Below are 25,324 nucleotides of genomic sequence, written 5' to 3'. Positions count from 1 at the left end.
TGGGGCAGACTTGTTCCAGGGTAAATTATTCTGAGTTTCTAGGTCATTGAGTAGTGTAGTCCTTTGCCACCCTCTGGGTTGTTCGAAGACAAGAGGCTCTTAACATCCCTGTAGCTTTGTTTCCATCTTCTTTCCAACCCCATATGCTTGTTTCCAAGTGTGACAAGGTACGCTTACCCAGGTGCAGATCCCTTGTCTGTGGGTCACTATTAATGTCCATAATGTTATTTGATCAATAGGAACCTAAATAACTAAATGTAAAGGAAAATGGCCCCAGGGCTTCCTTACCCAGCTGTAAGCACTCCTGTCTTATATGTTCTGCTGTCCAAGCCACGCAAGCCACTGGGTAAATCAGTTCACCTCAGAGGCAGGCAGAAGCTGGGTTATTCATAGGTCCTGTGCGAGGAAACCTACTGACTTGTGATTTGCAGTAAGGTTTTGTAATTTCATAAGTTGGCTGCGCTATTTACAAATCATGAAGAAATCACCATAAGCAAGTCATTTACATATATAATGTAAGGTACTCATGTCTCAATTTTTATGCAGTGATTGTACAAGGAAGCTATCAAACTATAAGAGCCGGAATGGAATTGGACATCTGGAGGTCTTAACCTTGTCTGTGTTCTGAGTTCACAGTTCTGAGTGACATCAATAGAAGTCTTAAAGTTCTCCTCCAGAGCAGGGACGTGGTTCATCCTGAGATCTGAGTTCCATGAAAGAATATTTGATTTATCTTTCTCTGACTTGCCTCTTTCGTTATAAAATAAGAATCAAGGACCAATATCAAGCTCCTCAAATTTAAATTTAACTTGCTTCTGTGTTTTTGTTTTTCCTTTCTATCTCAAATCTGTCGTTCGGAATTTGGCTTTATTACCCACATTGCCCCCAGGCTGGCCTAGCACACGCATACAGGCACAACCCAGTAGCATTTGGTAAGTGCCAATAGAGATAGGATAGACACCATGAAAATGAGACTGATTATTAATAAAAAAAAAAAAAAAAGCTAACTACAAGCTGAAAGTGAAGGAAAGCCAGTGTACGTGCCCTGAATCTTCTCCTTTGGACCATGGTGCTACATTGAGGTTTTTAAGTCAGTTGTTGAGAAGTCTTTTCCATTCATACAATTAGGCAAATGTCCGTCTTTGTTTGTGACTGAAGTTGTCCTGATTTCAGATCCACTGTGCAACACCTCTCTCATTTTGTAGGTCAATAACAACGGCGTTGTCTCCTTCAATGTGCTGGTGAGCCAGTTCACACCGGAGTCCTTTCCCCTGACGGATGGGAGGGCCTTCATTGCCCCATTTTGGGCGGACGTGCACAATGGAATTCGAGGCGAGATCTATTACAGAGAGACCATGGACCCTGTCATTTTGAAAAGAGCCACCAGGGACATCAGGAAGTACTTCAAAGACATGGCAACCTTCTCTGCCACTTGGGTTTTCATTGTGACATGGGAGGAAGTCACGTTTTATGGAGGCAGCAGCACCACACCTGTAATAATTCAAATTTTCCACTTTCCACTTCATATTCTGACATCTAATTCTTGTCCATCTTCACTACTGTGAAGGAGTCTAATTGGTAGAGCTGAGGAATGTCAGTTCACTTGAGTTAAACTAATGGGTCTTGCCACCCACTTTCCAGGAAACAGAGGGAAATATCAGAGTGAACCAGACCAGTCAGCTGTAATATTTCAGAAGATGTGTCAGCCCAATCACAATTCATTAGGAATGTCTAAAAAGAGTCCCTCAACCATGTTCTTGCAGCAGGTGGCCTTCCTGTTTTGCAGTAGAGTGATCAAGGCACTGAGACCTATTCCAGGTCCCATGATAAAGGGATCCAGAGGACCTCAAGGGTCTTTTTCTCTTGCCAGAGGCACAAAATGTTTCTCTCCATCAATAATTTCCTCCCCCCAACCCTGCTCCATAAAATCTGGTAGAAAGAGATAAGTAAGGTGTTGGATTTGGGTACAAATGACCTGGCTCATTTTATTATGTTATGACATTTTTTTATTATGACCAGGGTTGATATTATTCATATTTGATGTTAATTAGAGTGGGCAGCTAAAGTGTTTCATGAATAAAGTTTTAACATCTGCTCTGAAATCCCAAATGAGCAGTCAAATAAAAGTCAAATAAGAAAGATTATCGCTGGCATTATCGTAGAGATAATCAACTTTCTACATAAAGGGACAGAATGTGGTTTTCAGGAAAGTCTGCAGCTTGTTTGAGTGACTTTGACAATGGAAGTTTTTGAAGTAGCAGACACATGCATCTTCAACTGCATAATGTTTCCAGTAAGCAAAGATAGTTTAAAAAGTTACCCTCCCCTTTCTTAGAATTATTTCTAATTCCATCTGTTTTCCCACTTCCTTGGCAATGAGTCAATTGTTTAGGGGTAAAACAGAAACTCCCAAGTTAGAGAGAGGTTGAAAAGTGCTGGCCTTGCAATCTATAGCTTCGACGCAATGAGTACATTGTGTTTTAGCACTTTCTGGCCAGAGCATCTCAGAGCACTTTATCTCTAAGAGGTCCTGCAGAACAGAAAGACACAAGTTTAAACAGTGGATGCATTGGTTAGAAATAACCTCTAAAGAAGCATACATTTCCCTCTGTCATGTTCTGGATCGCTAACGACTCCTCAGGTGATGTTTTATGTCCTTTAAGTCTCATATCTTACAGCTTTAGAATGTAGGATGCCAGCAATCGATAAATTTTAGTGTCAGTGGGGGAGAACAAGAGAAGAAATGCCCATCAAATGCTGACCACCATTTTTTTCCAAAAAACTTCCATTGGCAATAAAAATGGCAAGATAATTTAGATACTTTCTGGTTTGTACTTTGGAATGAATTTCTGAACGAGGTGAGATCTCGGTCTATGAAGACAAATGAGGAAACATCTAAGTCCTTTGAGCTCTGGGCCCGCCATAGCCGATGCTGTCTATGATAGAATTGCCCAGGTATGTGCCTTCATTCTAGAGAAAGTGCACCACCTGTTCCATAGAGGAACGTGGATCATCAGGCCAACTGAACACTGACTTGAGAGATTTTTTTTAGAGGCAGATAGTGCCATAGAAGCCCTGTAAAAAGGGAAGGGGACATTTTTACTTGTGGTCTCCTCCAGGCATCATGGGAAGTCCTCTGAAGCAAAAAGGGTTTTTCAAGAACTGAAAAACAAGTTTTTACTGAAACAAATCCAAAACATTTTTATATGAATAAAGAAAGGTCTATGTGTAGGGGTATGTGACGGCGAGCAACAGTGTGTGTGGGGGCTGGTGTGCATGCGATACAGTTAGCCTCAGGGTGCTGTTGAGATGGCTGGTTGGATTTGGAGTGACTTATAGGGTGGGAAATAGATTGCTCTCAAGAGCTGCTTGGACCACAGATATTTCCAACTTCATTTTGGGGGAAGAAATTCACTTCTGCAGGAGAATCCTGCTCTGAAAGAAGGTATAACTTTAGTCCTCATGTGACCTTGACTTTGCATCTGCCTCTTGAACCTGACCCCACTAGTGACCTTTTAGCAATCTTGAGCTGACTGCTCACTCATTTTTGTGTCCTACTTTCCTCTTTTGTTAAAGGAAGTCAAAGAATGAAGGCATATACCTGGGCAGCTCTATCATAGACAACATCGGCTATGGCAGGCCCAGAGCTCAAGGAGAAAGCTTTACTTTACTAAAAGGGCTTTTCTTTGCTTGCACCTTGCCCCTCCCTGGGACCTTCTAGAATGGGGAGATCTGGGGCTTCCAAGATCCTCTACCCCAGTTTGATTACACAGGATAGGGATTTGGGTCTTCCTCTGAGTTGGACAGAATGTTAACTGGGATGGTATCAGGAAGCTGGAGAAAGGGCTAGAATTGAAAAGAAAAAGGTAAATGCAGTCTCTGCTTTCAACTCTATTTTTTATTTGCATTTCCTGAAAATCAGGGGTGAGGATTAGGAAAGGGAATTAGTAAAAAAAAAAACACAGAATTTGCTACAGCTTATTTCTGAGAACTCGTTGCAAGGTTTGTTTGAATCCTTAGCATCTCTGTCCTAGAAAGTTTAAAATTAAGACAGCATGGAATGACAGTGCACTGATAGACTAGGAGCTCTGGCTTGAATCCCATCATCAATGTAAGGGTCACTGTGAAGTGTCCAGAAATTATTTTCCTTAGTCCTCAGCTTTCTTAGCTACAGGGTGGGCATGGAGGCTAGAGGTGCTGCTCAGGAGCAGAGCACTTGCCCAGCACGCGTGAGGACCTGAGTTTTATCCCCAGCACCTCCAAAATAAAAAAGGGGGTAAAAAAACGATGGGAGTGGGCCAAAAACATTGGCCATCTTAACATTGGTCTAAGTTACAGATGAGCACTGAGGATTTTACAGATAGAAAGCAATACATGAATGCTCAATTAGAGGAGCAATTTCTTCCCACAAAGTGCTTTTTAAAAACCACTTTCCAACTTCCATTTTAAAAAGGGGAGACATCTCGTCAAGATGTGTTTTCCAGGAATGGAGAGAGCACAATCCAGAGGACCATTTTAATCCCACTGACTAGCATTTGCTGGCTCTTCCCCCTCCCACCCACCCTGCTGTGGGAACAGGTATTTGCATCCCGTCCTGGCTCCGCGGCTGCCTATAGTTATTCTCATGCTGCCATCTATAGGTGCTCTCCTAATATCACAAGCTCAGCCTCTGAATCTTCTGTCTGCTCCAAGACAGAGAGATGTGAGCTGGGCGCTGAGTCAGACTCCAGGTTTATCTCAGGCAATTTCTCTTTTAGACGCACCATCCCACATGTCTCACTTTTCCCACTGGAGGTGAGAACAAATTCAGAGAGAAGGCAGAGCTTGAGGGCCGGGCTGCAGAACAGCTCTGAGCTGCTTGGGGACAGGGTGGGGGGACCAGTGGTGGGTGTGCTTAGTAAGAGCAGCTGTCCCTGAGGAGAGCACCTCCTGGGAGTGGCGTGAGACCATCCTATCCCCTCCTGTAGGTGAACACCTTCCAGGCTGTCCTGGTGTCTGATGGCTCCTATACATTCACGCTCTTCAATTACTATGAAATCAACTGGACCACGGGCACAGCAAGTGGTGGGGACCCCCTGACGGGTCTTGGAGGAGTGATGGCACAGGTAGGTGGTTCTCCATGTCATCATCCTGCCCATCTAAACCATAGCAATCCCTGCTTTGCTGCTCAGCATCCTGGACAGAGTCCTGCCAACAGCTTTTAACTAGAGATGCTGGGTGATTGTGCAGGTGGGCGAAAGGCTAGTCTTTGCTACGTGACCTGGAGGGTGGGATGAACTAGGCAAGTCTTTTGCACCTTGGATGGCTGCCCCAGGGAATCCAGGGGAAGAGGGTGACTGGGTTTCAGATGTGCTAAATTTGAAAAGTAAGACAATTGGACCAGGTAACCAACGGAGGTGGTGCATGTGCTCAAAAGTCTTATCTTCCTTTTGTGCTTCAGGCAGGATTTAATGGTGGAAACCTCACCAATTTCTTCAGTCTCCCAGGCTCAAGAACCCCTGAGATTGTGAATATCCAAGAGACCACAAATGTCAATGTTCCAGGCCGCTGGGCATTTAAAGTTGACGGGAAGGAAATTGACCCGGCCAACGGCTGCACCTCTAGGGGTAAAGCATTTCCTGTTCTCTATGGCAAAACAGGGTTTGTTTGGTTTAGATTGACAGGCAGGCTTTTCAGCCACGGGGGCGGCCTCATTCGGATGCCTTACTCTTTTGACATCTCTCAGCTGGGTAATGGAGATCAAGGTAATTTTAGCATGCACATTCATCACTCTGGGAGCTGAAACTCTGCATTTGCTACGCTGCGGCTTTTTCCAAGTCCTTGCCTGCGGTGCGAACGCAGCCTTCAGTTCTGAACAACTCCAAAGTGGACCCAGATCTTGAGTGATTTCTTAGGCCGACGGACAGAAGGGAACCCTCCTGTTTAACATTATTTTTGTTGTTGTTGTTGCCATCGCTGTTTAAATCTTTCTTCTCCTTACTCTGCCATCTGCACTTTGTAGCTCCACAGGAGTGGGTGGTCTTGGAGTGTTGCCAAGTCCCGGCGAGGGGTAAATCCATACTTTCTAGTACAATTAGAAAGAAAGAAAAGGTAGCATAGTCTTTTTTTTTTTATTGGTTGTTCACAACATTACAAAGCTCTTGACATATCATATTTCATACATTAGATTGAAGTGGGTTATGAACCCCCAATTTTACCCCAAATGCAGATTGCAGAATCACGTCGGTTACAAATCCACAATTTTACATAATGACCTATTAGTAATTGTTGTATTCTGCTACCTTTTCTATCCCCTACTATCCCCCCTCCCCTCCCCTCCCATCTTCTCTCTCTACCCCATCTACTGTAATTCATTTCTCTCCTTGTTTATTTTCCCATTCCCCTCACAACCTCTTATATGTCATTTTGTATAGCAATGAGGGTCTCCCTTCATTTCCATGCAATTTCCCTTTTCTCTCCCTTTCCCTCCCATCTCATGTCTCTGTTTAATGTTAATTTTTTCTTCCTGCTCTTCCTCCCTGCTCTGTTCATAGTTGCTCTCATTATATCAAAGAAGACATTTGGTATTTGTTTTTTAGGGATTGGCTAGCTTCACTAAGCATAATCTGCTCTAGTGCCATCCATTTCCCTGCAAATTCTATGATTTTGTCATTTTTTATTGCTGCATAGTACTCCATTGTGTATAGATGCCACATTTTTTTAATCCATTCATCTATTGAAGGGTGGTTTTGATTTGCATTTCTCTGACTGGGTAGCATAGTCTTTCAGTCAACTTCTCTTTAAATCTTCCCAGCAGCAGCAAAACATGCAGGAATTTGGGGAAAATCAAAGTTGGCTGTAGGTCTCTGTGAAAAAGCTGTAGTTGAACCTCAGTGGGTTTCCTTTACATGGTCATCCAAAGTCTGGAGCTTTCTCTGAACTCTCAAGACCTCTTTGGATGTGCAAAATAGCCTTGGACTCTCACAGGAACATCTCCATTTATAGATATCTGCGTCTTATGTGTTCAAAAGTATTCAGAAAATGGGATTTCTGTTAATATTTCTGCTTCCAGGAGTAGAGGCTGTGGCAACTAGTAGAAGGAAATTGGGCCTTCCCTACTCATCCCTGTGTCCCTATCATCCATCTATCCATCCATTTATGCAACCATCCACTCCCACCAATCCATCTACCTACCCATCTACTCTACCTAGCTAGTCATCTAACCCATCTATCCCGCCACCTACCTATCCATCCACTCACCATCTCCAGTTCCATTCATCTATCTGTCCACCAAGCCAGCCAGCCAGCCAGCCAGCCATTGCAAGTTTCCAAAGAACATCTTGAGAGCTCCAGTGAGTGCCAGCTACTCTATTATTTGAGAAATATTAGCCAACTCTCTTCAAACAACCAGTAGTTCCTGGTGTACAACGTTCTTCTTCTTTTTTGCTGTGCTAAGGATCGAACCCAGGGCCTCACACATGCTGTGACATTTACATTTCTTAAATTGAGTTTTCTTAATATTACATTTCTTAATATGGAGTCTTTGATACATTCCCTCCCTTATACAGGCCAAGATACTATAGACTCCCATGACACTAACAAGGTAGAAATGATAGCCACAAGAACAATGGTGACACAGAGTAAGACGTGAAAGACCCAGATACAAGGTACTGTGGAAACAGAGGGAGACCTTTAGAAACGTGCTTTTAGATCTCTAGGAAAGTTCTGATGTGGAATGAGGAGGTCTCTTCCCCTCTTTGGATAGAAAGCATGGCCTACATGTTTTGGCAGCCCTGAAAAAGCTCCAGCCTACCTCTTGACTCAGCTTTAATTTGTTAAACACACAGAAAAACCATCTGCACATGGTCTGAAATGCCAGTGTCCCTCCCTTCCACTCCCTGCACTGTGGTCAGGCTTATCAAACCCCTTCCTTTGCCCCAAGGTGAGGTCATGTGTGAAAATGGCCTGCCTGGGCATCCTTGCCTTTTGGACTCTGTGAAGTTCCCCTTGTTCAGAAAAGAAAATACGAGTTTTGGAATTTGGCCAGTTTTAACCATATAGGAAAAAATCTAGGCCCAAAGCTCACCAGGAGTTCTGAGATAGTGCCCCCTTCCCTCCTACTTAGGTCCTCACTTAGGTCCAGGAGAGAGACTCACCCCCATACCTCATCATCCCTTTCCCCTTTCTGGCCTGAACCAAAGCCTGACAGTTTATAGACTCTCACCCAAACATCTCTTTCCTTTTGTCCAAGCATCACGCTGCCGACTGGCTGTGGATCTGCAACCTAAGTGCCCAGTGACAGCCTCTCACCTGAGTCTTGGGAATGAAATGCTGTGATAATGGAAAACATTGGCTTGCAGAGCCATGGAGTTGGTCAGATGCCAGCTGTGTACAAAGTCCCCCTTCGACTTCATTCTTTTCCTCCTGAGTTATGGGTTTGGGTTTCATACACAGGACAAATTCAATATCCTTATACAGACTGCTGTGCATTTTTATGTGCCACTGAATGTATATCAATCTAATGAGATTAGAATTTGGCCTGGGTGATAGCAGGAGATGCAATTCCATAGAACTGGTTTATTATATCATCATTTCACAAACAAAATTGTCACGGAGAGTCTACCTTTTGGTCCAAACCTCCTCTATTCAAAGGCATTTTCCTCTCATTTATTGGAAGCCTGAAAAAGCAGAGAGTGGAAATGATATTGAATGCAGGCTGTTACAATATATGCAGCCTTGAATTAGTGCCAAACAGTGTTGAGGATTGAAGGCCCATTTTAAGGGCTAATGTGTATGACCTAACTGGGAATGTGAATAAACCTATTATCTCGTTTTGGGGCACTATTCTCACCAGGCATAAAACATAATTGCCTGTTGAGACATGTTCCCGTTGGACATGTATAGAAAGGACTGTTCCGGAGGCGCCCATCCTTCTGCTTGAATTAAGCTCGTAGCCTTCTGTGGTTTGAAAGACAGTCAATTTTATGAAAATTTGAGAAATATTAACCAACTCTTTTCAAACAACCAGTGATTCCTGGTGTATGACATTCTTCTTCTTTTTTGCCATGCTGAGGATCGAACCCAGGGCCTCACACATGCTGTGAAATTATTTACATTTCTTAAATTGAGTTTTCTTAATATTACATTTCTTAATATGGAGTCTTTGATACATTCCCTCCCAAAATTCCTCAGTTTACAAATGCTGCTACCTCTATCAACATGTGTCAGCTCTTTCATAGCCATCACTGTTCCCCGTGAAGCAGGGATGAGAAATAACATTATTTATATTTTACAGATTAGGAAAACTGATACACGTGAGAATTAAGTCAGTAGTGTTGAAAGTTGATTGCACAGTTGTGACCATTGCAAGTTCTCTTGGTTCCAACACTAACCCAGGATTAGATCACAGACCCCAGATCAGTGAAGTTCCTGTTCAAGTGAAGGTTGATATTAGCAAGTGACAAGTTTCAGGCTTTTTGGTGGAGAGATTATTTATTTAGGGAAGTTATTTTAAAGATGAAATGCCTACTAAAGGAAATGACAGTGAATATTTTTATTGGCACATACCTACCCCATACAGCATCCTCCTTTTGACCTTGAATTTGTCAAGAATTCTGTCCAATGGATAAAGAGAAGAGAGTGTTGGACTTGGACAGGGCATAGAGGAGAAGGGAAGACAACTCATATAGGTGTAAACTCTGCCTATGCAGCATTTATAGGATTCATGGGTCTTTGAAAGTTCTACATAAGTGGTCAGCTCTTTCCAGAATCTTCCCAGGGAGCAGGGATTTCTATTTGTACACCTGACTCCTGATTTGTGCTATTGATCTTTTTTGGCACCCAGAGGGCTTCCAACAAACATCTGTAGACTGAATAAACAAATTAGCAAATAAATAAGCTATTGCTGAGTTACCTGGGTACATTGGGTTTTCTTTCAGAATACCCCTTCTCAGATTGCTGAAAAGAAGGAAATGATTCCCAGGTGTCACAGTCTTTCACAGACAGAGGCAGTGTCTTTCCCTGAATGTGGGTTTGCTCACCAACTGCAGAGTTGATAATGCCAAGGCTTTTCCTGGATTCAGACACACTCACCTTGGAATCTTGGCTTTAAACCTGAGCTGCTGAGTGATCTCAAGATGAATTACTCAACCACTCTGAGGCCTCAGTTTCCTCACTTGTCAAGTGAGGGCAACAACCCCCCGTTGTGTGGATTACATGGAGTAAAGGATGTGGAGCATTTAGCCCCACACCTGGCACAGAGGGTAAGTGCTCAGTAAACGTTGGCTCTGATGTCGTTATTCCCCAGGACAGTTCCTTCGGCGAGGGGAGGTGTTTTGGGATGACCTGAACTGCACCATCAAGTGCCGCTGTCTGGATTTCAACAATGAGATCTACTGCCAGGAGGCCTCTTGCAGCCCCTACGAGGTGTGCGAACCCAAGGGCAAATTCTTCTACTGCAGCCCTGTGGAGATCAGCACATGCGTGGTGTTTGGAGAGCCGCACTACCACACTTTTGACGGCTTCCTCTTCCACTTCCAAGGCTCCTGTGCCTACCTGTTGGCCCGACAGTGCTTGCAGACTTCCAGCCTCCCCTTCTTCAGTGTGGAGGCCAAGAATGAGCACCGAGGAGGCTCTGCCGTCTCCTGGGTGAAGGAGCTCTCCGTGGAGGTCAATGGTTACAAGATTCTCATCCCCAAAGGAAGCTATGGGAAAGTCAAGGTGAGACCCTTTCCATCCTTCCTAGGGAGATGGAGAAGTTAGAGATTCTTCAACCTGGGGAAGATTTCCCCAAACACACTAGTTCTGTTCATCGTTTCTTCTACAGTACCAAAGAGATGCAGGCTCTTCCTGCTCTACAAAGACCTTTTAAGATGCTTTACTTAGCCAAACTTTATTTGTACAACAGCTTCGCTAAACTCTTTCCTCAAAGTGTCCATTCATTTTTTTAATTTAAAATATATTAACATCCCTAGATTCCTCATGGGTACACACACATGCACACACACAATCACACCACTCAGAAGTAACAGGGAAGACAGGTCAGTTTAATTTCCCATGGACCTGGCTGTAGTCACATGGAAAGCCCTGACGATGGTGTCAGCACAAAGTGTAAATCCCCAAATCTGGGATTAATAACTCTTATCCTACCCCATCCCCCATCCTGTTTGTCCAAGAGCTGTTGTTTCATCTTCAGAGAGAGCCCCACATTGACTGATGTCTCCAGAGGATCTGGAGTAACCTTGCTGGTTTCCTTAGGGAGGCCTGTGTGGGAAGTTCCCACGAAAGCTTTGCCCGAACACCACTCTACCAGAACCCACCATTCCCATGTAGAATAACAGAGAAGAACATGGGCCTCTGCTGGCCTGTTTAGCATGTGCAAATGAGGCTTGTCACTGTCCACCTGGATTTCAAGCAGAGGCATGGACAAAAGAGGGAGTGCGAAAAGCCACTAGCAATTACTCAATTTGTGAAGGCCCCAATTTTCATAATGTTAATGAAAACCTTGTTGCAACCATGTATTTATTCAAGCAAAAATAACCAAGACCACAAGGGGTTGATTGCGGCAACTGGTGCAATCCTTAATCCTCATGCATGGAGGCCTTTATGGAGATTACGAACCAGACTGATGCCAGTACAGGGATTTCTTTCTTAGGAAAAAAAAAACAACAAAAAAAACTGCATTGTAGTTTTAATTGATGTAGCATGTCAAACAAAAGGTAGGACTGGGGAACTAATTCCACTTTTCCTGGCTCTGCCCTTCCAGGTCTCTGCAGCTTAACAGTCTCATAATTAAGAAAGTGAGCTCTTCCTGTGCTTGAAATGCCAGTTTGCTTGTTATTTGGTTAGCCTCTCTAGGGAGAGCCCTGTATATCAAATCAAAGCTAAGAGTTTGGGTACAGAATTCTGCAGTTTCTCCATTTTAAATTTATACTGTGCGTTGAGCACTGTCCTTATTCTATAGGTAGCTGCTAGCCTTTCAAGCTACCCATTTTCACTAGCTTTCCTCTACTTTGCCTGTATTGTGAAGATGATGTGGATGATATCCGTAGTGGAAAAAGAAAGCTTCATGCTTTATTCCTACTTTCCATTTTGATTAAAATTCTTTTTCACCCACAGTCAGACTTTTTTTTTTTCCTAGAAAGAAAGGGGCACTGTCATTTCTTTCAGGCCCAGCAGCTCTGCTAATTTTGTGTGGCTCTGTTCCATCGTCCAGGCGTAGGGCACGGATTCCTCAATTTTCTGTAGCAACAGGGAGATGTGGATGTGAATATAAATGTTTCAGAAAGAAAAGGTTATGTGACTCCAACTGCAGGCTAACAATGGCTGCCTTTTCCTTTTGCCAAATGGTTTCCAGTGTCTTTGAATACACCTGCCCTGCTGGGGACAGTGGCTGGATGGATGGCAGAGTCCTGGCCCAGGGTGATATGGGGACAGGCAGGGAGAGGGCTAGGACGCAGGAAGGAGCCCCAGATGCCTGGGAGGCCACTGTCTCCTTCAGCCACATTGTGCCAGGCTGGGAATGGATGCTAAGCTCTGTCCTCCCAAACTATAGACCCCCTTTCTCCAACCCTGTCTCCAGATGCTGGGGTTAGGAAGTGTGTTCTGTCTATAGATTTTCCCCTATTGGACTGTTCTCAGATAACAACATAAACAATTTAGAATTGTGTATGCTAATGAGGCCAGAGAAAGTCAACATAACTCAAAATCCATATGTAACAAAGACCTCCTTCTAACTAGTACTTGTAGATTCTCCTATTTTCTCACCAATGTAACCCAGTAGAAAGGGAGCTAAGGCCAACTAGTCCATAGTAACAAAGAGCTCAGACTCTGGGGTGGGACCTGCCCAAATCCCTGGGGTGGGACCTACCCAAGTCCCAAGTAGCCTCTTGGATCCTCAGTTTCTTCATCTGTAAAATGGGGGTAGTTGTGTCTTTTGGAAAGCGCGCCTGGGCTGTGCTCCAGAATGGGCTGCTGCTCTTCGGCACTGGGACAGAGACAGCAGAGAGCAGTGGTGAGAACTCAGCTTTGGAGCACAACTGGCTGGAGTTGGGGTCCTGCCTCCTGTATGTAAGTCACACCAGCCCTGATCCTCGATTTCCTCATCTGTAAAAAGGGAACATAATAAGGACCTTTAAATTTGTCATAAGTACCTTTAAATTTGTCACGAGCATTAAGTGGATCAGCCACATGTGCAATGTCCAGTACAAAGCCTGGTGCTCGGCATGTACTCCGTGCACGCTGGCTGCACGTGGCCATTCCCATTGGAATCTCTGAGATTCCTCTTCTCTCTCCTCGCCTTGCCCTGCCCACATCCTGGGAGAGACACTGCTGGAGAGGAAAGTGACTAGAACACAGGGAGGAGAAAGGAGAGCAGAGAGGTGAGGCTCATCTACTGTTGGTTGCTTAAGGCCTGGAGGGACGGAACAAGAAGTCACACATCAGGATCATCAGGATAAGACTTCTCCAAGAGCTCCTGTGCTGAGCACCATGGGACACAAGCCCTGGGGGCTTAGTGATGAGTGTAAAAGCAGGTGCCATGACACTCAGACCTGGAAAAAGGCATCAGCTGGGATGTTACTGACATCTACAGCCAACCCAGGTGTGAGGTCAGCCAGAGCGGGAGGACAAGATGCAGGAAGCTGGGGGAACTGTTGCGATACCCAGAGCCTGTCTACACCACGGCCTCTGCCTTGAGAAACACAAGACTTTGCCCCTTGTTAGCCGGAGTTTAAGAGGACAGGGGAGCACTCAGCAATCAATGTATCTGGCATTTAAAATTTTATCAACCTTGGGCAAGACTTCTCCCTCTCCGTCCCAGCACAGCACAATGCATAATAATTATTCCATACTCTACCAGCTGTCCTTCCTTCATGGCATGGCTTTTCTCACCCTTGAAGACTAAGTTGGCCTAGAAATAAGGATAATTAGCAAACTCCTTGGCTTTTCTTTCTACGGCTCTCTGCAGGACAGTTTCCTAATGAAGCCTACTTTTTTGTCCCCTTTTCCTATTGCTACCATCTGAATATTTATGTCCCTTCCCATTCATATGTTAACATCCCAAACCCCCAAGGAAATGGTGTCAGGAGTTGGGATCTTGGGAGGTGATTAGGTCATGAGTGTGGAGCTCTCATGAATGGGATAAGGGGGCTTATAAAAGGCCTCAGGGAGCTCATCTGCCCTGCCATGTGAGGACACATGGAGAAGGCACCATCTATGAACCAAAAAAATTAGCCCTAATAGACACTGAATTGATTAGCACCCTAATCTTGGATTTCCCAATCTCTAGGATTGTGAGAAATACAAATACATTTATGTTGATTTATAAACCACCCTTTTTATGGTGTTTTGTGATAACAACCCAGACACAGATAGACACAGACAGAAGACATGTACCAGGAGTGGGGTGCTGCTATGATAAATACCCCAAAAATGTGGCAGCAGGTTTGGAACTGGGTAATGGTGGAAGCTGGAAGAGTTTTGAGATGCATATTAGCAAAAGCCTACATTACTGTGCATTCATTAGGGTGAGTCTGGTGAGGGTGAACTACCCACCAATCTGAGAACTGCATGTGGTGTCTGCTATGGTAAATCTTGGATGCGATATTTACACGTCTACCGTCTCATCTCATAGAAAACTCAGTAAGTAGCAGCAATGGCACCAGAAACAAGTGTGGGTCCAGGTCAGCCCAGAAAGTTGGTTTGCACTTACAGTCAAGCCCACAAGGGCTGTTCTAGGAATAATCATTCCATCCCAGCCTGTGAGTGTGAGGGTCTAAAGATGCTAGTCATGGTAAATGTGAAAAAGAAAATTCTCTCTCTCTCTCTTGGAAGCTTTTCAAGCCACCTGCTTATATTGTTTAGCCACCTGGGACTCACTCTTGATTCTTCCCCATTTCTTATTCCCACCAGGGCCACTAAGTGGGCTGCTTAAGCTCGTGCCTCCCCCCTCCCATCCACGTCTGGTCTGGGCTCTCATCCTGGTCCTCCTCCTTGACTCTTGCAGCAATTGTGTCTGGGTTTCTTTCTTCTCACCTTGACTTAGTTCAATAAGTGCTTCTTGCTGGGCAGCATGGACTTTCTAAAATGCAAATCTGTCATTTCCTTGCTTAAAATCCTTAAGAGGCTCTCCCTGCACAGCAGAAGTTCAAGCCTTGTGTTGTATTTTCATGTCTTGTTTTTTACATGGTTAAAAGGCCCTCCACAGTCTGCTCTCAACACAGAAGCAGAGTGGCTCCCGTAAAGCAGAAGTCAGTTTGTATTGCTCCTTTTCTCTAAACATCCTCTTGGTTCAAAGTCTTTGCAGAGGCTGACAAGCCGCCCCTGTTGTGCTACTCTTCTCCCTCTGACATCGGCTACCATGGCCCTCTCCTGTTCTCTCTGCTCCAGCCACACTGGGCCCCCTGCTCACTCCCACCTGAAGACCCACTGATCCCTCCTTGTGAGCCTTCTCATGCCAGATAACATCACAGCTGCTTCCTCATCTCAAAAAAAATTCCTCTTCCTACAGAGCTCTGCCCTGATAATCCTTTTTTTTAATTGGAGACCCTTTTTCTTGGCTCTTGTGGTCCACAGTCCTTGCTTGACTTTTTTTCTGTATAACATCAACTTGACATAATTAAGTATTTTACTCATTTATGTTGTTTGTTGAACCTAAAATATAGGTTATGAGGCAGGCATTTCCAACCCTTAGAACAGTGCTTGACTACAGGAGGCCTAAGGAGATACTTGCAGGGTGGCTGGGTCTGGCCTAAGTCTTCAGCTTCATCTCTGGCCACCAGTTCCCCCTGAAGTCTAGAACACCTGATGCCTGTCCCCAGCCCACATAGCTGCCTCTAACACCTGCCTTTATTCTGTTGTTCTGGAATTCTCTACTCCACCCCCCTATTCTTGATCTTCCTTTGGCCACTTCTGTTTATCTTTAAAAACCCAGATCAGATTTAACTGCCTCTAAAAACGTTCTATGGTTCCCCTAGGCTGGATTAAATGTTCATTTACCGTTCTCCCATTGCATCATTTATCGATTTATATTTTAAACCATCTACTATAAATATCTATTTGTGTTCCTCTTCTGCAGTAGGCTGAGGGCTCCTTGAGGAGCAGGAGTAATCGTTCTTTTTCAATCTTGTACTTCTCAGTTCCTGACATAGTGCTTGGTACCTAGCAGGTGTTCAAATTTGTTGTTGTTGAGTAATTAAATAACGTTCTTCTCATATCAAAGTTATGGGACTTAGAGCATCGTGTCAGGGTGGCCTCAAAGCTCAGCTGAGCCTAGAAGTTGTTCTATTCACATTTCAGCTAGAAGCAGGGTCAGTAAATATGAAGGGCAGTAACGGGGTCTTGGAAAATGTGTGACAACCTGAGACTTAATGGATCTTTAGAGGAATAAAGAGAAAACCAAGGTGATGAGCCTTTCAAGAAAAGGCCTAGAGCTGTCCGAGAGCCAGCTAGGACTGGGTGACAACCACGCAGTCCCCAGAGGAATCCACAGTGGCACTAGAAATGTCACAGCTATCACAGTTCAAATGCATAGTGCTCTGGTGGCCCACATCCAGAGGCTCTCTAGAATGTTCTTCCAGGCTTTTGCCAGAATAAGAGGTAAGCCCACTGGAGCCTGGATGTTGGGTAGTCAGTCTCTCTGGAACATGAGTTGCTCTGCCCTCCTTTCCTGACCTCCGCTGGAACCTCTTGCTGGGCCACCTGCTCACCTGCCTTTTACTGTTACTGTTGTTGGCAGGTTAATGACCTAGTGACTTCTTTGCCTGTCACCTTAGACTTGGGGGCAGTGAAAATCTACCAGAGTGGCATGTCTACTGCTGTGGAAACAGATTTTGGGCTTCTAGTGACGTTCGATGGCCAGCACTACGCCTCCATTTCCGTCCCAGGCTCTTACATAAACTCCACCTGTGGGCTTTGTGGGAACTATAACAAAAACCCACTGGATGACTTCCTCCGCCCTGACGGCAGGCCAGCCATGTCTGTGCTGGACCTGGGCGAGAGCTGGCGTGTCTATCACGTGGACTGGAAGTGTGACTCCGGCTGTGTGGACAACTGTACCCAGTGTGATGCTGCCACCGAAACCCTCTACTTTGGCTCTGACTACTGTGGCTTCCTCAACAAGACGGACGGCCCCCTGTGGGAGTGTGGCACCGTGGTGGACCCCACGGCCTTTGTGCACAGCTGCGTGTATGACCTGTGCAGCGTGAGGGACAATGGCACTCTCCTCTGTCAAGCCATCCAGGCCTACGCTCTCGTGTGCCAAGCTCTCGGCATCCCAATCGGAGACTGGAGAATCCAGGCTGGGTGTGGTAAGCTGGTCCCCCATCCCAGTGAGAGGTCTCTCTTATGCAGCGAGCAGGGCCAGGGTTTCAAGGCTCCTCCAAATGCCCTTGTTAAGACTTGCAGCCCACGAGTGAGGGGGAGGTGAATATCACAAATCATAAAGAATGAACTGTAAAAGGATCTTTACTTTTCTCCTACCTGATAGCAGAGTCAGGAAACAAGAACTCATTGATGAACAAAAATGATCTGGAAACAGGAAATGAATGGTGGGAATCTCATGGCTGGAGGGAGGCCCCATAGCAGGGGGGAGCAATCTCAGAGCTGAGCCAGAAGGCAGGATTTCCAGGAGTAGAGGTGGTGTGCAGACACTGGCTCCGGAAAATGGTTCGCCTTCCAAATGGATCCCACACCCATTGCTGCCTGGCTCTTCCTCCTCCACTTTTAGTCTCCTTAGAATTTGTGCCCTTTGCTCTGGAGCATCTCAGCTGACCTGCTGTTGCTGGTCAAAGAAAGGGCTGCAGAAAAGAAGTAGACTATACCAATATAGAAGCCCTTTTTCTGAAATGCTAAGAGCAGTTAGAAGCCCCAAGTTTGGGGAAAATCCAGGTTCTTTGAATTACACTCTGAATTAAGCCTTTTGCACCATTTAGTTGTCTCACTGCCCCCCTCATCCCATTTAAATCACTTTCTTTTCCTAGTAATGTAAAATTTTTAATAAAACAAAAACAACACATTTTGTTTCCTATGTGACCCTGGGTTTCCTCCATGTGAGTAAACAGAAAATTGTAATCCGTGCATTTGAGAATGCTATGTAGATGAGAAGATGTGAATTTCTTTAAATACAAGGCCAGGGAGATTTTATCCCCTCTAAGTATAGGTTGTATTCACATAAATCATCATCTATCAGATTCAAATCTTTGAGTATTGGTCAAACTACTAAGTGACAGTGTATTTTTCTTGATATGTGACTGACCGGACTCTATTATCCCAGAGCAGCCATATCATGAGTTGAGTTGAAATGGAATACAGCTTCTCTCTGATCCTTATATAATCCAAGAGCATTCAAACTGCCTAACTAAATTTTTACGTAGAATGGCTATTTTTTTTTTCTAGTAGCACTTCTTTCCCATCTTCCATACTTCTCTCTTCTCACTGTAGTAGGATGAATTATATTTCAACTCAGAGAGCTAGTTTACTAGGCCCCTGAACCCCTGCCTGCTGGATTCAACTAGACTGAAACATTTATGTAGTCTTGGATGCTCTTAAAATAAGGATAGAAGGTTTCTAAGGCAAGAAGAGCTTTCAGAAGGCACCAGCTCCTATCCCAACTCCTGGAGGAACAAAGCACATGATCTTTGCAGCTAACAGCGGGGGCTCTTTCTAATATTTAATATCCCAGGGAATTCATTTCCAGTCTGCTTTTACATACCTAGGTATTTTAAGCACCTTCCTGTTTGAAATTTATGTTTTTAAATTACTCCCCTAACAGTTCCATTTTCCATTTCTCCTAAAAGTAGCATTTATTGCCTTCTAAGAATGAGCCAGGCTCTTCTTGAAAATCAGGTCAGCTCATATGTCCATCCATTGAAGATCTGGAAATATCTTGATGATTATAGATCACCAAGTAGTAGCTCTATATTAAGTTAGTCTAGTACCAGTGGTAACCTGAAGTTTAACTTCAGTGATGATCAAATTCAAGTAAAAATTCACAATCCAATTGTGGCACTGTTATTAGGCAGTTGAGCTGGTTGTTATAGATGTCACCTCACAGTCTCTGTCCCCATCTGAGTCGCCATGTGGCCCTCACATAGGACCTTAATGATCAGGAAGAAACATTCTTTCTCCGGGCCCCTGTACTTGTCGGATTCTGGCCACTTGGCCCTCCGGGTCCACTCACCTTGTGACCACGCTCTCTTCCTTTCCCCTGCGTCAGTGTCCACCGTGCAGTGTCCGAGTTTCAGCCACTATTCCGTGTGCACCAGCAGCTGCCCCGACACGTGCTCGGACCTGACCGCCTCTCAGAACTGCGCCACGCCGTGCACTGAGGGCTGCGAGTGCAACGAGGGTTTCGTCCTCAGCACCAGCCAATGTGTCCCCCTGCACAAGTGCGGCTGTGACTTCGACGGCCATTACTACACCATGGGGGAGTTCTTCTGGGCCACGGCCAACTGCACCGTGCAGTGCCTGTGCGAAGAGGGCGGCGACGTGTACTGCTTCAACAAGACCTGCCGCAGCGGGGAGGTGTGCGCCGTGGAGGACGGCTACCAGGGCTGCTTCCCCCGGCGGGAGACCGTGTGCCTGCTCAGCCAGAACCAGGTGCTGCATACCTTCGACGGCGCCGCCTACGCCTTCCCCTCCGAGTTCTCCTACATCCTCCTGAAGACCTGCCCTGAGCGGCCCGAGTACTTGGAAATCGACATCAACAAGAAGAAGCCCGACGCAGGACCCGCGTGGCTACGGGGCCTGCGGATCCTGGTGGCTGACCAGGAAGTCAAGATCGGAGGAGTCGGGGCTTTGGAAGTCAAGGTAAGACTCCTTGGTCCCTTTCAGTGTCTTCCGATGAGTCTCCTCAAGCCAAGGAACTTGCCCTTCTCACCAGGCTTTCCGACTCTGCCCAAGAGTGGATTCTAGGAAGGGGACGGCTCCCAAATGGGAGCATCTTCTCAGGAACAGCACCAAGTAAGAATCTCAGGAGGAGCGATGGAGCAAAGCTGGAATTTCTTGAATTAGACAGAATAGGACTTGTTCTCCACAAGAGCAAATGCGATACAATGCCAACTATGTGCCAAGCACTAGTCTAGGCCCTTTCCAAGCACTATCATACTTAACCTTATGCAGCAGAAAATATTACCATTTTACAGATGACATAACTGAGTTCCAGAGAGGCTAAGTAACTTTCTCCAGGAACACACAGCCACAAAATGGGATTCAAGCTCACACAGGCTGGCTCCAGAATCTATGCTCTTAACCTTGTACTGTACTAACTCTTCTACCTGTAGATGAGAAGCCGTGTGGGGACATATAAAGGATACCTGCTCTGATGCCTCCCTCCCTCTGACCTGGTCTAAAATACCTACTTCTAGGCATCCAGACTCAGATCATTAGTTCTAGAAGGAAGTCATCTAGTGAAACTATTTTCATATGAAAATCCCAAAGGGCCAAGTGAGGGCCCCACAGCTCAATGAAGCAGAGCTAGGATGTGTGTGTGTGTGTGTGTGTGTGTGTGTGTGTGCGCGCGCGCCTGCGCGCGGAGGTGGGGGGTAATCTCTGTCCTCCAGGCTAACATGCGTTTTGTGTATCATCTGGTCTAGAAAACAAACGTCAACACAGTGCAGTCCAAGGAGGTGATAACATACACTGCCACCAACTGAAAGGGCTCTGTTTTCATTCCCACTGACAAGAGATTAATTTGGTAAAAGAATAGTGAGAGCTAGATGGGTGACGGACAGTTAGACCGTGAGATACGCTCTGCATGCCCCAAGGGACTGAGGCATAGCAAATGTAAGACTTGAAGAGAAAATGGAGCTGTGAAGAGGTGAAGAGGTAGCCAAGTGGAGATGCGGGGCAGCAGGAGGATGCCATAGATCTGAGACAACTTTTGCTCACAATTTTATTAGTTTGGAGCTAGCTTAGGGTCTAGAAAGCACAACCATGAAGAGCAAATGAGAGTTTCCAAAGAAAGTGATGAAAAAAACAGTTGTGGTTTCCATAGACCATCAGCTTCTTGATGTTTCTCAAGAGCCAGTCACCCGGCAGAGCTGTGTCTTCATTCCACAGCCTCAGAAACGGTGGCTGCTCTGTGTGTCCATGGAATTGATCACAGCGCTTTGATTTTTCAGTTGAACGGTCAGGAAGTGGAATTACCGTTTTTCCATCCTTCGGGGAAGCTGGAGATTTATCGAAACAAAAACAGCACGACAGTGGAGTCCAAGGGCGTGGTGAGCGTGCAGTACTCGGACACAGGCCTGCTGGACATCCGCCTGTCCACCGCCTACTTCAACTGCACCGGCGGCTTGTGTGGCTTCTTCAACGCCAACGCCAGCGACGAGTTCTGCCTCCCCAATGGCAAGTGCACCGACAACTTGGCAGTGTTTCTGGAAAGCTGGACCACGTTCGAGGAGATCTGCAATGGCGAGTGCGGGGACCTGCTCAAGGCCTGCAACAACGACTCGGAGCTGCTCAAGTTCTATCGGAGCCGCTCCAGGTGTGGCCTCATCAACGACCCCTCCAACAGCTCCTTTCTGGAGTGCCATGGGGTGGTCAACGTCACCGCCTACTATCGCACCTGCCTCTTCCGCCTGTGCCAGAGCGGAGGCAACGAGTCGGAACTCTGCGACTCCGTGGCGCGCTACGCCAGCGCCTGCAAGAACGCCGACGTGGAGGTGGGCCCCTGGCGGACCTACGACTTCTGCCGTAAGTTGGGCTGTGCCACGTGGTGGGGGGACCCATGCCACACCCTCACTTCTTACTCAGGACTCCTCTTCCTGGTGGGACTGAGCCCAAGGGCAAACAATGACTGGTATACCTTACCCAGTCCCGTGTGCCCTCTCGAAGGCCCCTGGTCCCAAAGCTGACTCTTTCCCACCTTCGTTTTCATTTCTCATTCCACAATACCTTTTCATCGCAGATGGGTCAGCCAGCCTATTGACTCATGGTTTTATCTAGCGAAGGGTACTACATGTCAAAGAACTAGAATGCTTTGTGATGGTTCTGTAGGTGCCTTCTCCCTAGCAAAGAGGGGCTCCATTCATTTTGATAGGAGGTGATGGGTCAGGGAGCCTTTCAGGGTGTGGAGATTAGCACCACTCCCTGGGGGCATACCTGACAATGGCTACTAAGTGCATCCCATGTTGCTGGCTCTTTGTTTTGTCCCTAGAGTACCTGACCCCTCTCAGCAGGGCCATGGCAATACTATTAGTCCTTAGAATAACTGCTGGGAAGAGCTGAGTCTGAATACCCTTGCTTATCAGGAGTAGCACAAAAGGGGAGAGGAGTAGCTGGGGGTGGGGGAGCCCTATCTGGAGCAAGAACTGCCTCACCTGGACTTCAGCACACATCCTTCTCTCACCAAAAAGTTCAGCCCTAAACCATTGTGACTGCATCCTCTATATCTAGTTATTTCTCTTATTGCACTTTTTCCTAAGTTTAACTTTTTATTTTGAAATAGTTTCTAAGTTCCATAAAAGATGCAAGAATACCCATATACTCATCACCCAGATTAAACCATCATTAACATTTTGTCTCCTTTGCTCTCTTCACTCCTCTCCAACTGATAGTAATTTGCATACATACTGCACTTACTGAGACCAATACATATATACTCAGTACTATACATACTCTCTGTTGGAGAGTAAGTTACCTCTTGTGTTAGCTTTCTGACACTACATTGTAGCAAAATACTTGAGATAATCAACTTATAAAGTGAGAAGGTTTATTTGGTTTCAAAGGTTTCAGTACATGGTTTGTTGGCCCCTTTGCTTTGGGGCCTATGGCAAGGAGCATATCGGGGAGCAAAGCTGTTCACCCATGGTCAGGAATGAATGAGAGAGGAAGATGAATGGGTAGGCTCCCACTGTCCTCTCTAAGAACAAAACTGTAGCGACCAGACCATCTCACTAAGTCCCACCTCTTAAAGATCCCCCCTCCAATAGCTTCAGTTAAAGGTGACTAAGGCTTTAAAATATGGGCCCTTTGGGGACATTTCAGATCCAAACTATAGTGTCCCTTTACACCTGAATCTTCAGTGTGTGTTTCCTTAGGGTAAAAACCGTCTCTTACGTAACCACAGTACTGTGATCAACCTTAGGAAACTTAACACGTATACCATGACGTAACACCTATATTCCAGTTTTGTCAGCTAACTCAGTAATGTGCTTTATGGCTTGTTTTTGTTTCTGCTTTGGCCTTGGTACAAATCTAGTCTAGGGACACGTGTTTTTGTTGCCATAGCTCTTCAGTCTCCTTCAGTCGGGAACAATTCCTTGGTTTTCTCCATGGCTTACGATCTGGGCAGTTTTGAAGGATTCGGCCTTGTCTTTTGTAACAGAATGCCCCCTTGGGGCATGGTGTGCCCTCATGTGAGCTTCAGCTCACACCCACACCCAGCGTCCTACACGGGCCACCCATGATTTTCTCATGGGCTCTGAGGGTATGCAGAGGAGTACTATGTCCAGCCGCCCACACTGGTGATGTGCCTGCTGGTCACCTGGCCAGGGGTTGTCAGATGTCTCCTCTCTGTAGTCTCTGTGCTTTCCCTGCCACAAGCCAGCCAAATGGCAAATATCCTGTTGTTCACCAAAATCCCCATCCTTGACTCAGTGTTTGTTGTTGGTTTTTGCTTGTGTCAGTCTTTTGCATGATGATTACAAACTGGGGTCTCCAGCTGAAGTATTGTCCCTACTTTTTCCAGCCAGCAATTGTCACCCCAATGTGAGCAAGAGCCCTAATTCCGTCTCTCAGCTCACGCAGTCATTCATTTACACCTCTCTTTGTCTCTATTTCACTCTCATCACTGTGGACGTGGATTTGTATTTTTTCCAGTGACTTCTATTTTGTATTACACTTGTCAATTATTTGGGGGTGTTAAAACTGTTCTGGATTTGGTCTTTAAACTGGCTCCTGTGTCCTTTTGGCATGACTCTCATTTTTTTCTTTTCTTTTCTTTCTTTTTTTTTTTTTTTTTTTTTTTAGCACTTTTTACTAAGAAGCTCTGATTCCTTTTCATGGGGAATATTATTAGAAACCAAGACTGGGTTATTATTAGAAACCATTGCTCTTGGGTGTTTTTGCTTTGTCTCTAGGCCCTTTTGATAGACAGAGCTAAGGATTAATATGCATACACACATTACACACACACAGGCGCACACACATCTTTTTGAATCTCTGATTTTCTGAACTTAGGAAGTCCAATGAGCAGGTGGAGAGGTTGGTGGCTGCCATCTCAGCAGAGGGCAGCTGTCTATGTCCCTGATGAGCTTTACCCACCCTGGAGAGGCATGAATAGTAGATTCTGTGAATCCAAAACAGGCCTCTGGGAACATGCTCTTTTTATAAAGTCAGGAAAGCCACACCATTTTCTATTGGCCACCACATGTAGTGGGATCTTATGATGCTTTCCCAGAACATTCTATAACCACTCTGAGCATCCTCTTTTGTCCCATCTCCAGATTACCTAACATGGTTTTCACCCTTGTGTTCACATTCAGCTTTCTAGTTGTGTTTTACTCAGGTACAGAATTGCTGAGCCTCCCCCATGTCAAATCTGGTTGTTGCAGACTGCTGGTGGCCATCCTTTTGGACAACTAATTCCTACCTGGCAGGGAGTGTTCTGGACTGTTTTTGTACTGCAGGGAGCACAGTTTGTGTGTGCCAAGTTAGCCTGGTGTGATGGTAGTGGGCCTTCTTTTCCGGGGTGTGATGGCAGCTGAGCAGAACTTGTCACCGTGCCTCATTTGTGCCAGTGGAACTAGAGGGATCCCTTGCCTTTTTAGTGAGAGATTGTACAGCAGCAGCCACGTGGCACATGGGTGGAAGGCCAGGGCTCACACTTGAAATCTTCCAGAGGTCTCATCTACTCTTGTGCACTTGGGTCTGGCAAGAAGGACTGAATTGTGCACACATGATTCATGGAGTCTCCAGGCACTGAGGGGTTAATACAGTTGAGTTCTGCAGAATGGGGATGGGATTGAGCGACACCTGCAGATCGGGAGCACCATCTTCTTTGCACTGCTTCCACATTCAGAATTTCCTACCACCCCTCTCTTTGGAAGAGCCAGGCTGTCCAATTAAGTAATTTCACAGAGTCATTTCAGGGGCGGGGGGAAGTTTTATTACTCCACGTCTGTATGTTCCAGACTTTCAGACAAATTCAGACAACACAATAAGTCATAAAGCAAGAGCCATTTAAATAAGTCATGTTATTTGCTATCACCATAAACCTGCAGTCACTGTTATAACATTCATAATTTAGAGACAAATGTGAAAATCCCTTCACACAGACATTTATAATCAGTGCTGAACTAGCCTTCAACTCCAAAGCCGTATGGTATTGTAGTCAACTGAAATG

The 25,324-nt window shown here is 45.5% G+C and overlaps 1 protein-coding gene across 2 annotated transcripts in view; it reads left to right on the top strand.

The window, feature by feature from the left end:
• The window catches only part of TECTA (tectorin alpha), a gene marked incomplete at its 5' end in the record, with an annotated part of 67,399 nt that overhangs the window by 4,878 nt on the left and 37,197 nt on the right, over positions 1–25,324 (top strand). For both annotated transcript variants that reach the window (XM_081280140.1, XM_081280139.1), the window contains 7 exons: positions 1,206–1,493; positions 4,968–5,105; positions 5,441–5,606; positions 10,286–10,698; positions 16,715–17,285; positions 19,193–19,785; positions 21,099–21,672. In XM_081280140.1, the coding sequence (XP_081136266.1) occupies positions 1,206–1,493; positions 4,968–5,105; positions 5,441–5,606; positions 10,286–10,698; positions 16,715–17,285; positions 19,193–19,785; positions 21,099–21,672 (2,743 nt within the window). The remainder of the gene's footprint in view (positions 1–1,205; positions 1,494–4,967; positions 5,106–5,440; positions 5,607–10,285; positions 10,699–16,714; positions 17,286–19,192; positions 19,786–21,098; positions 21,673–25,324) is intronic.

This window comes from Spermophilus citellus (genome assembly GCF_964194105.1).
Source record: "Spermophilus citellus genome assembly, chromosome: 2".
Classification (NCBI taxonomy): domain Eukaryota; kingdom Metazoa; phylum Chordata; class Mammalia; order Rodentia; family Sciuridae; genus Spermophilus; species Spermophilus citellus.
The sequence above is the reverse complement of the archived record's forward strand: the minus strand, read 5'-3'. Positions and strand labels throughout refer to the sequence as shown.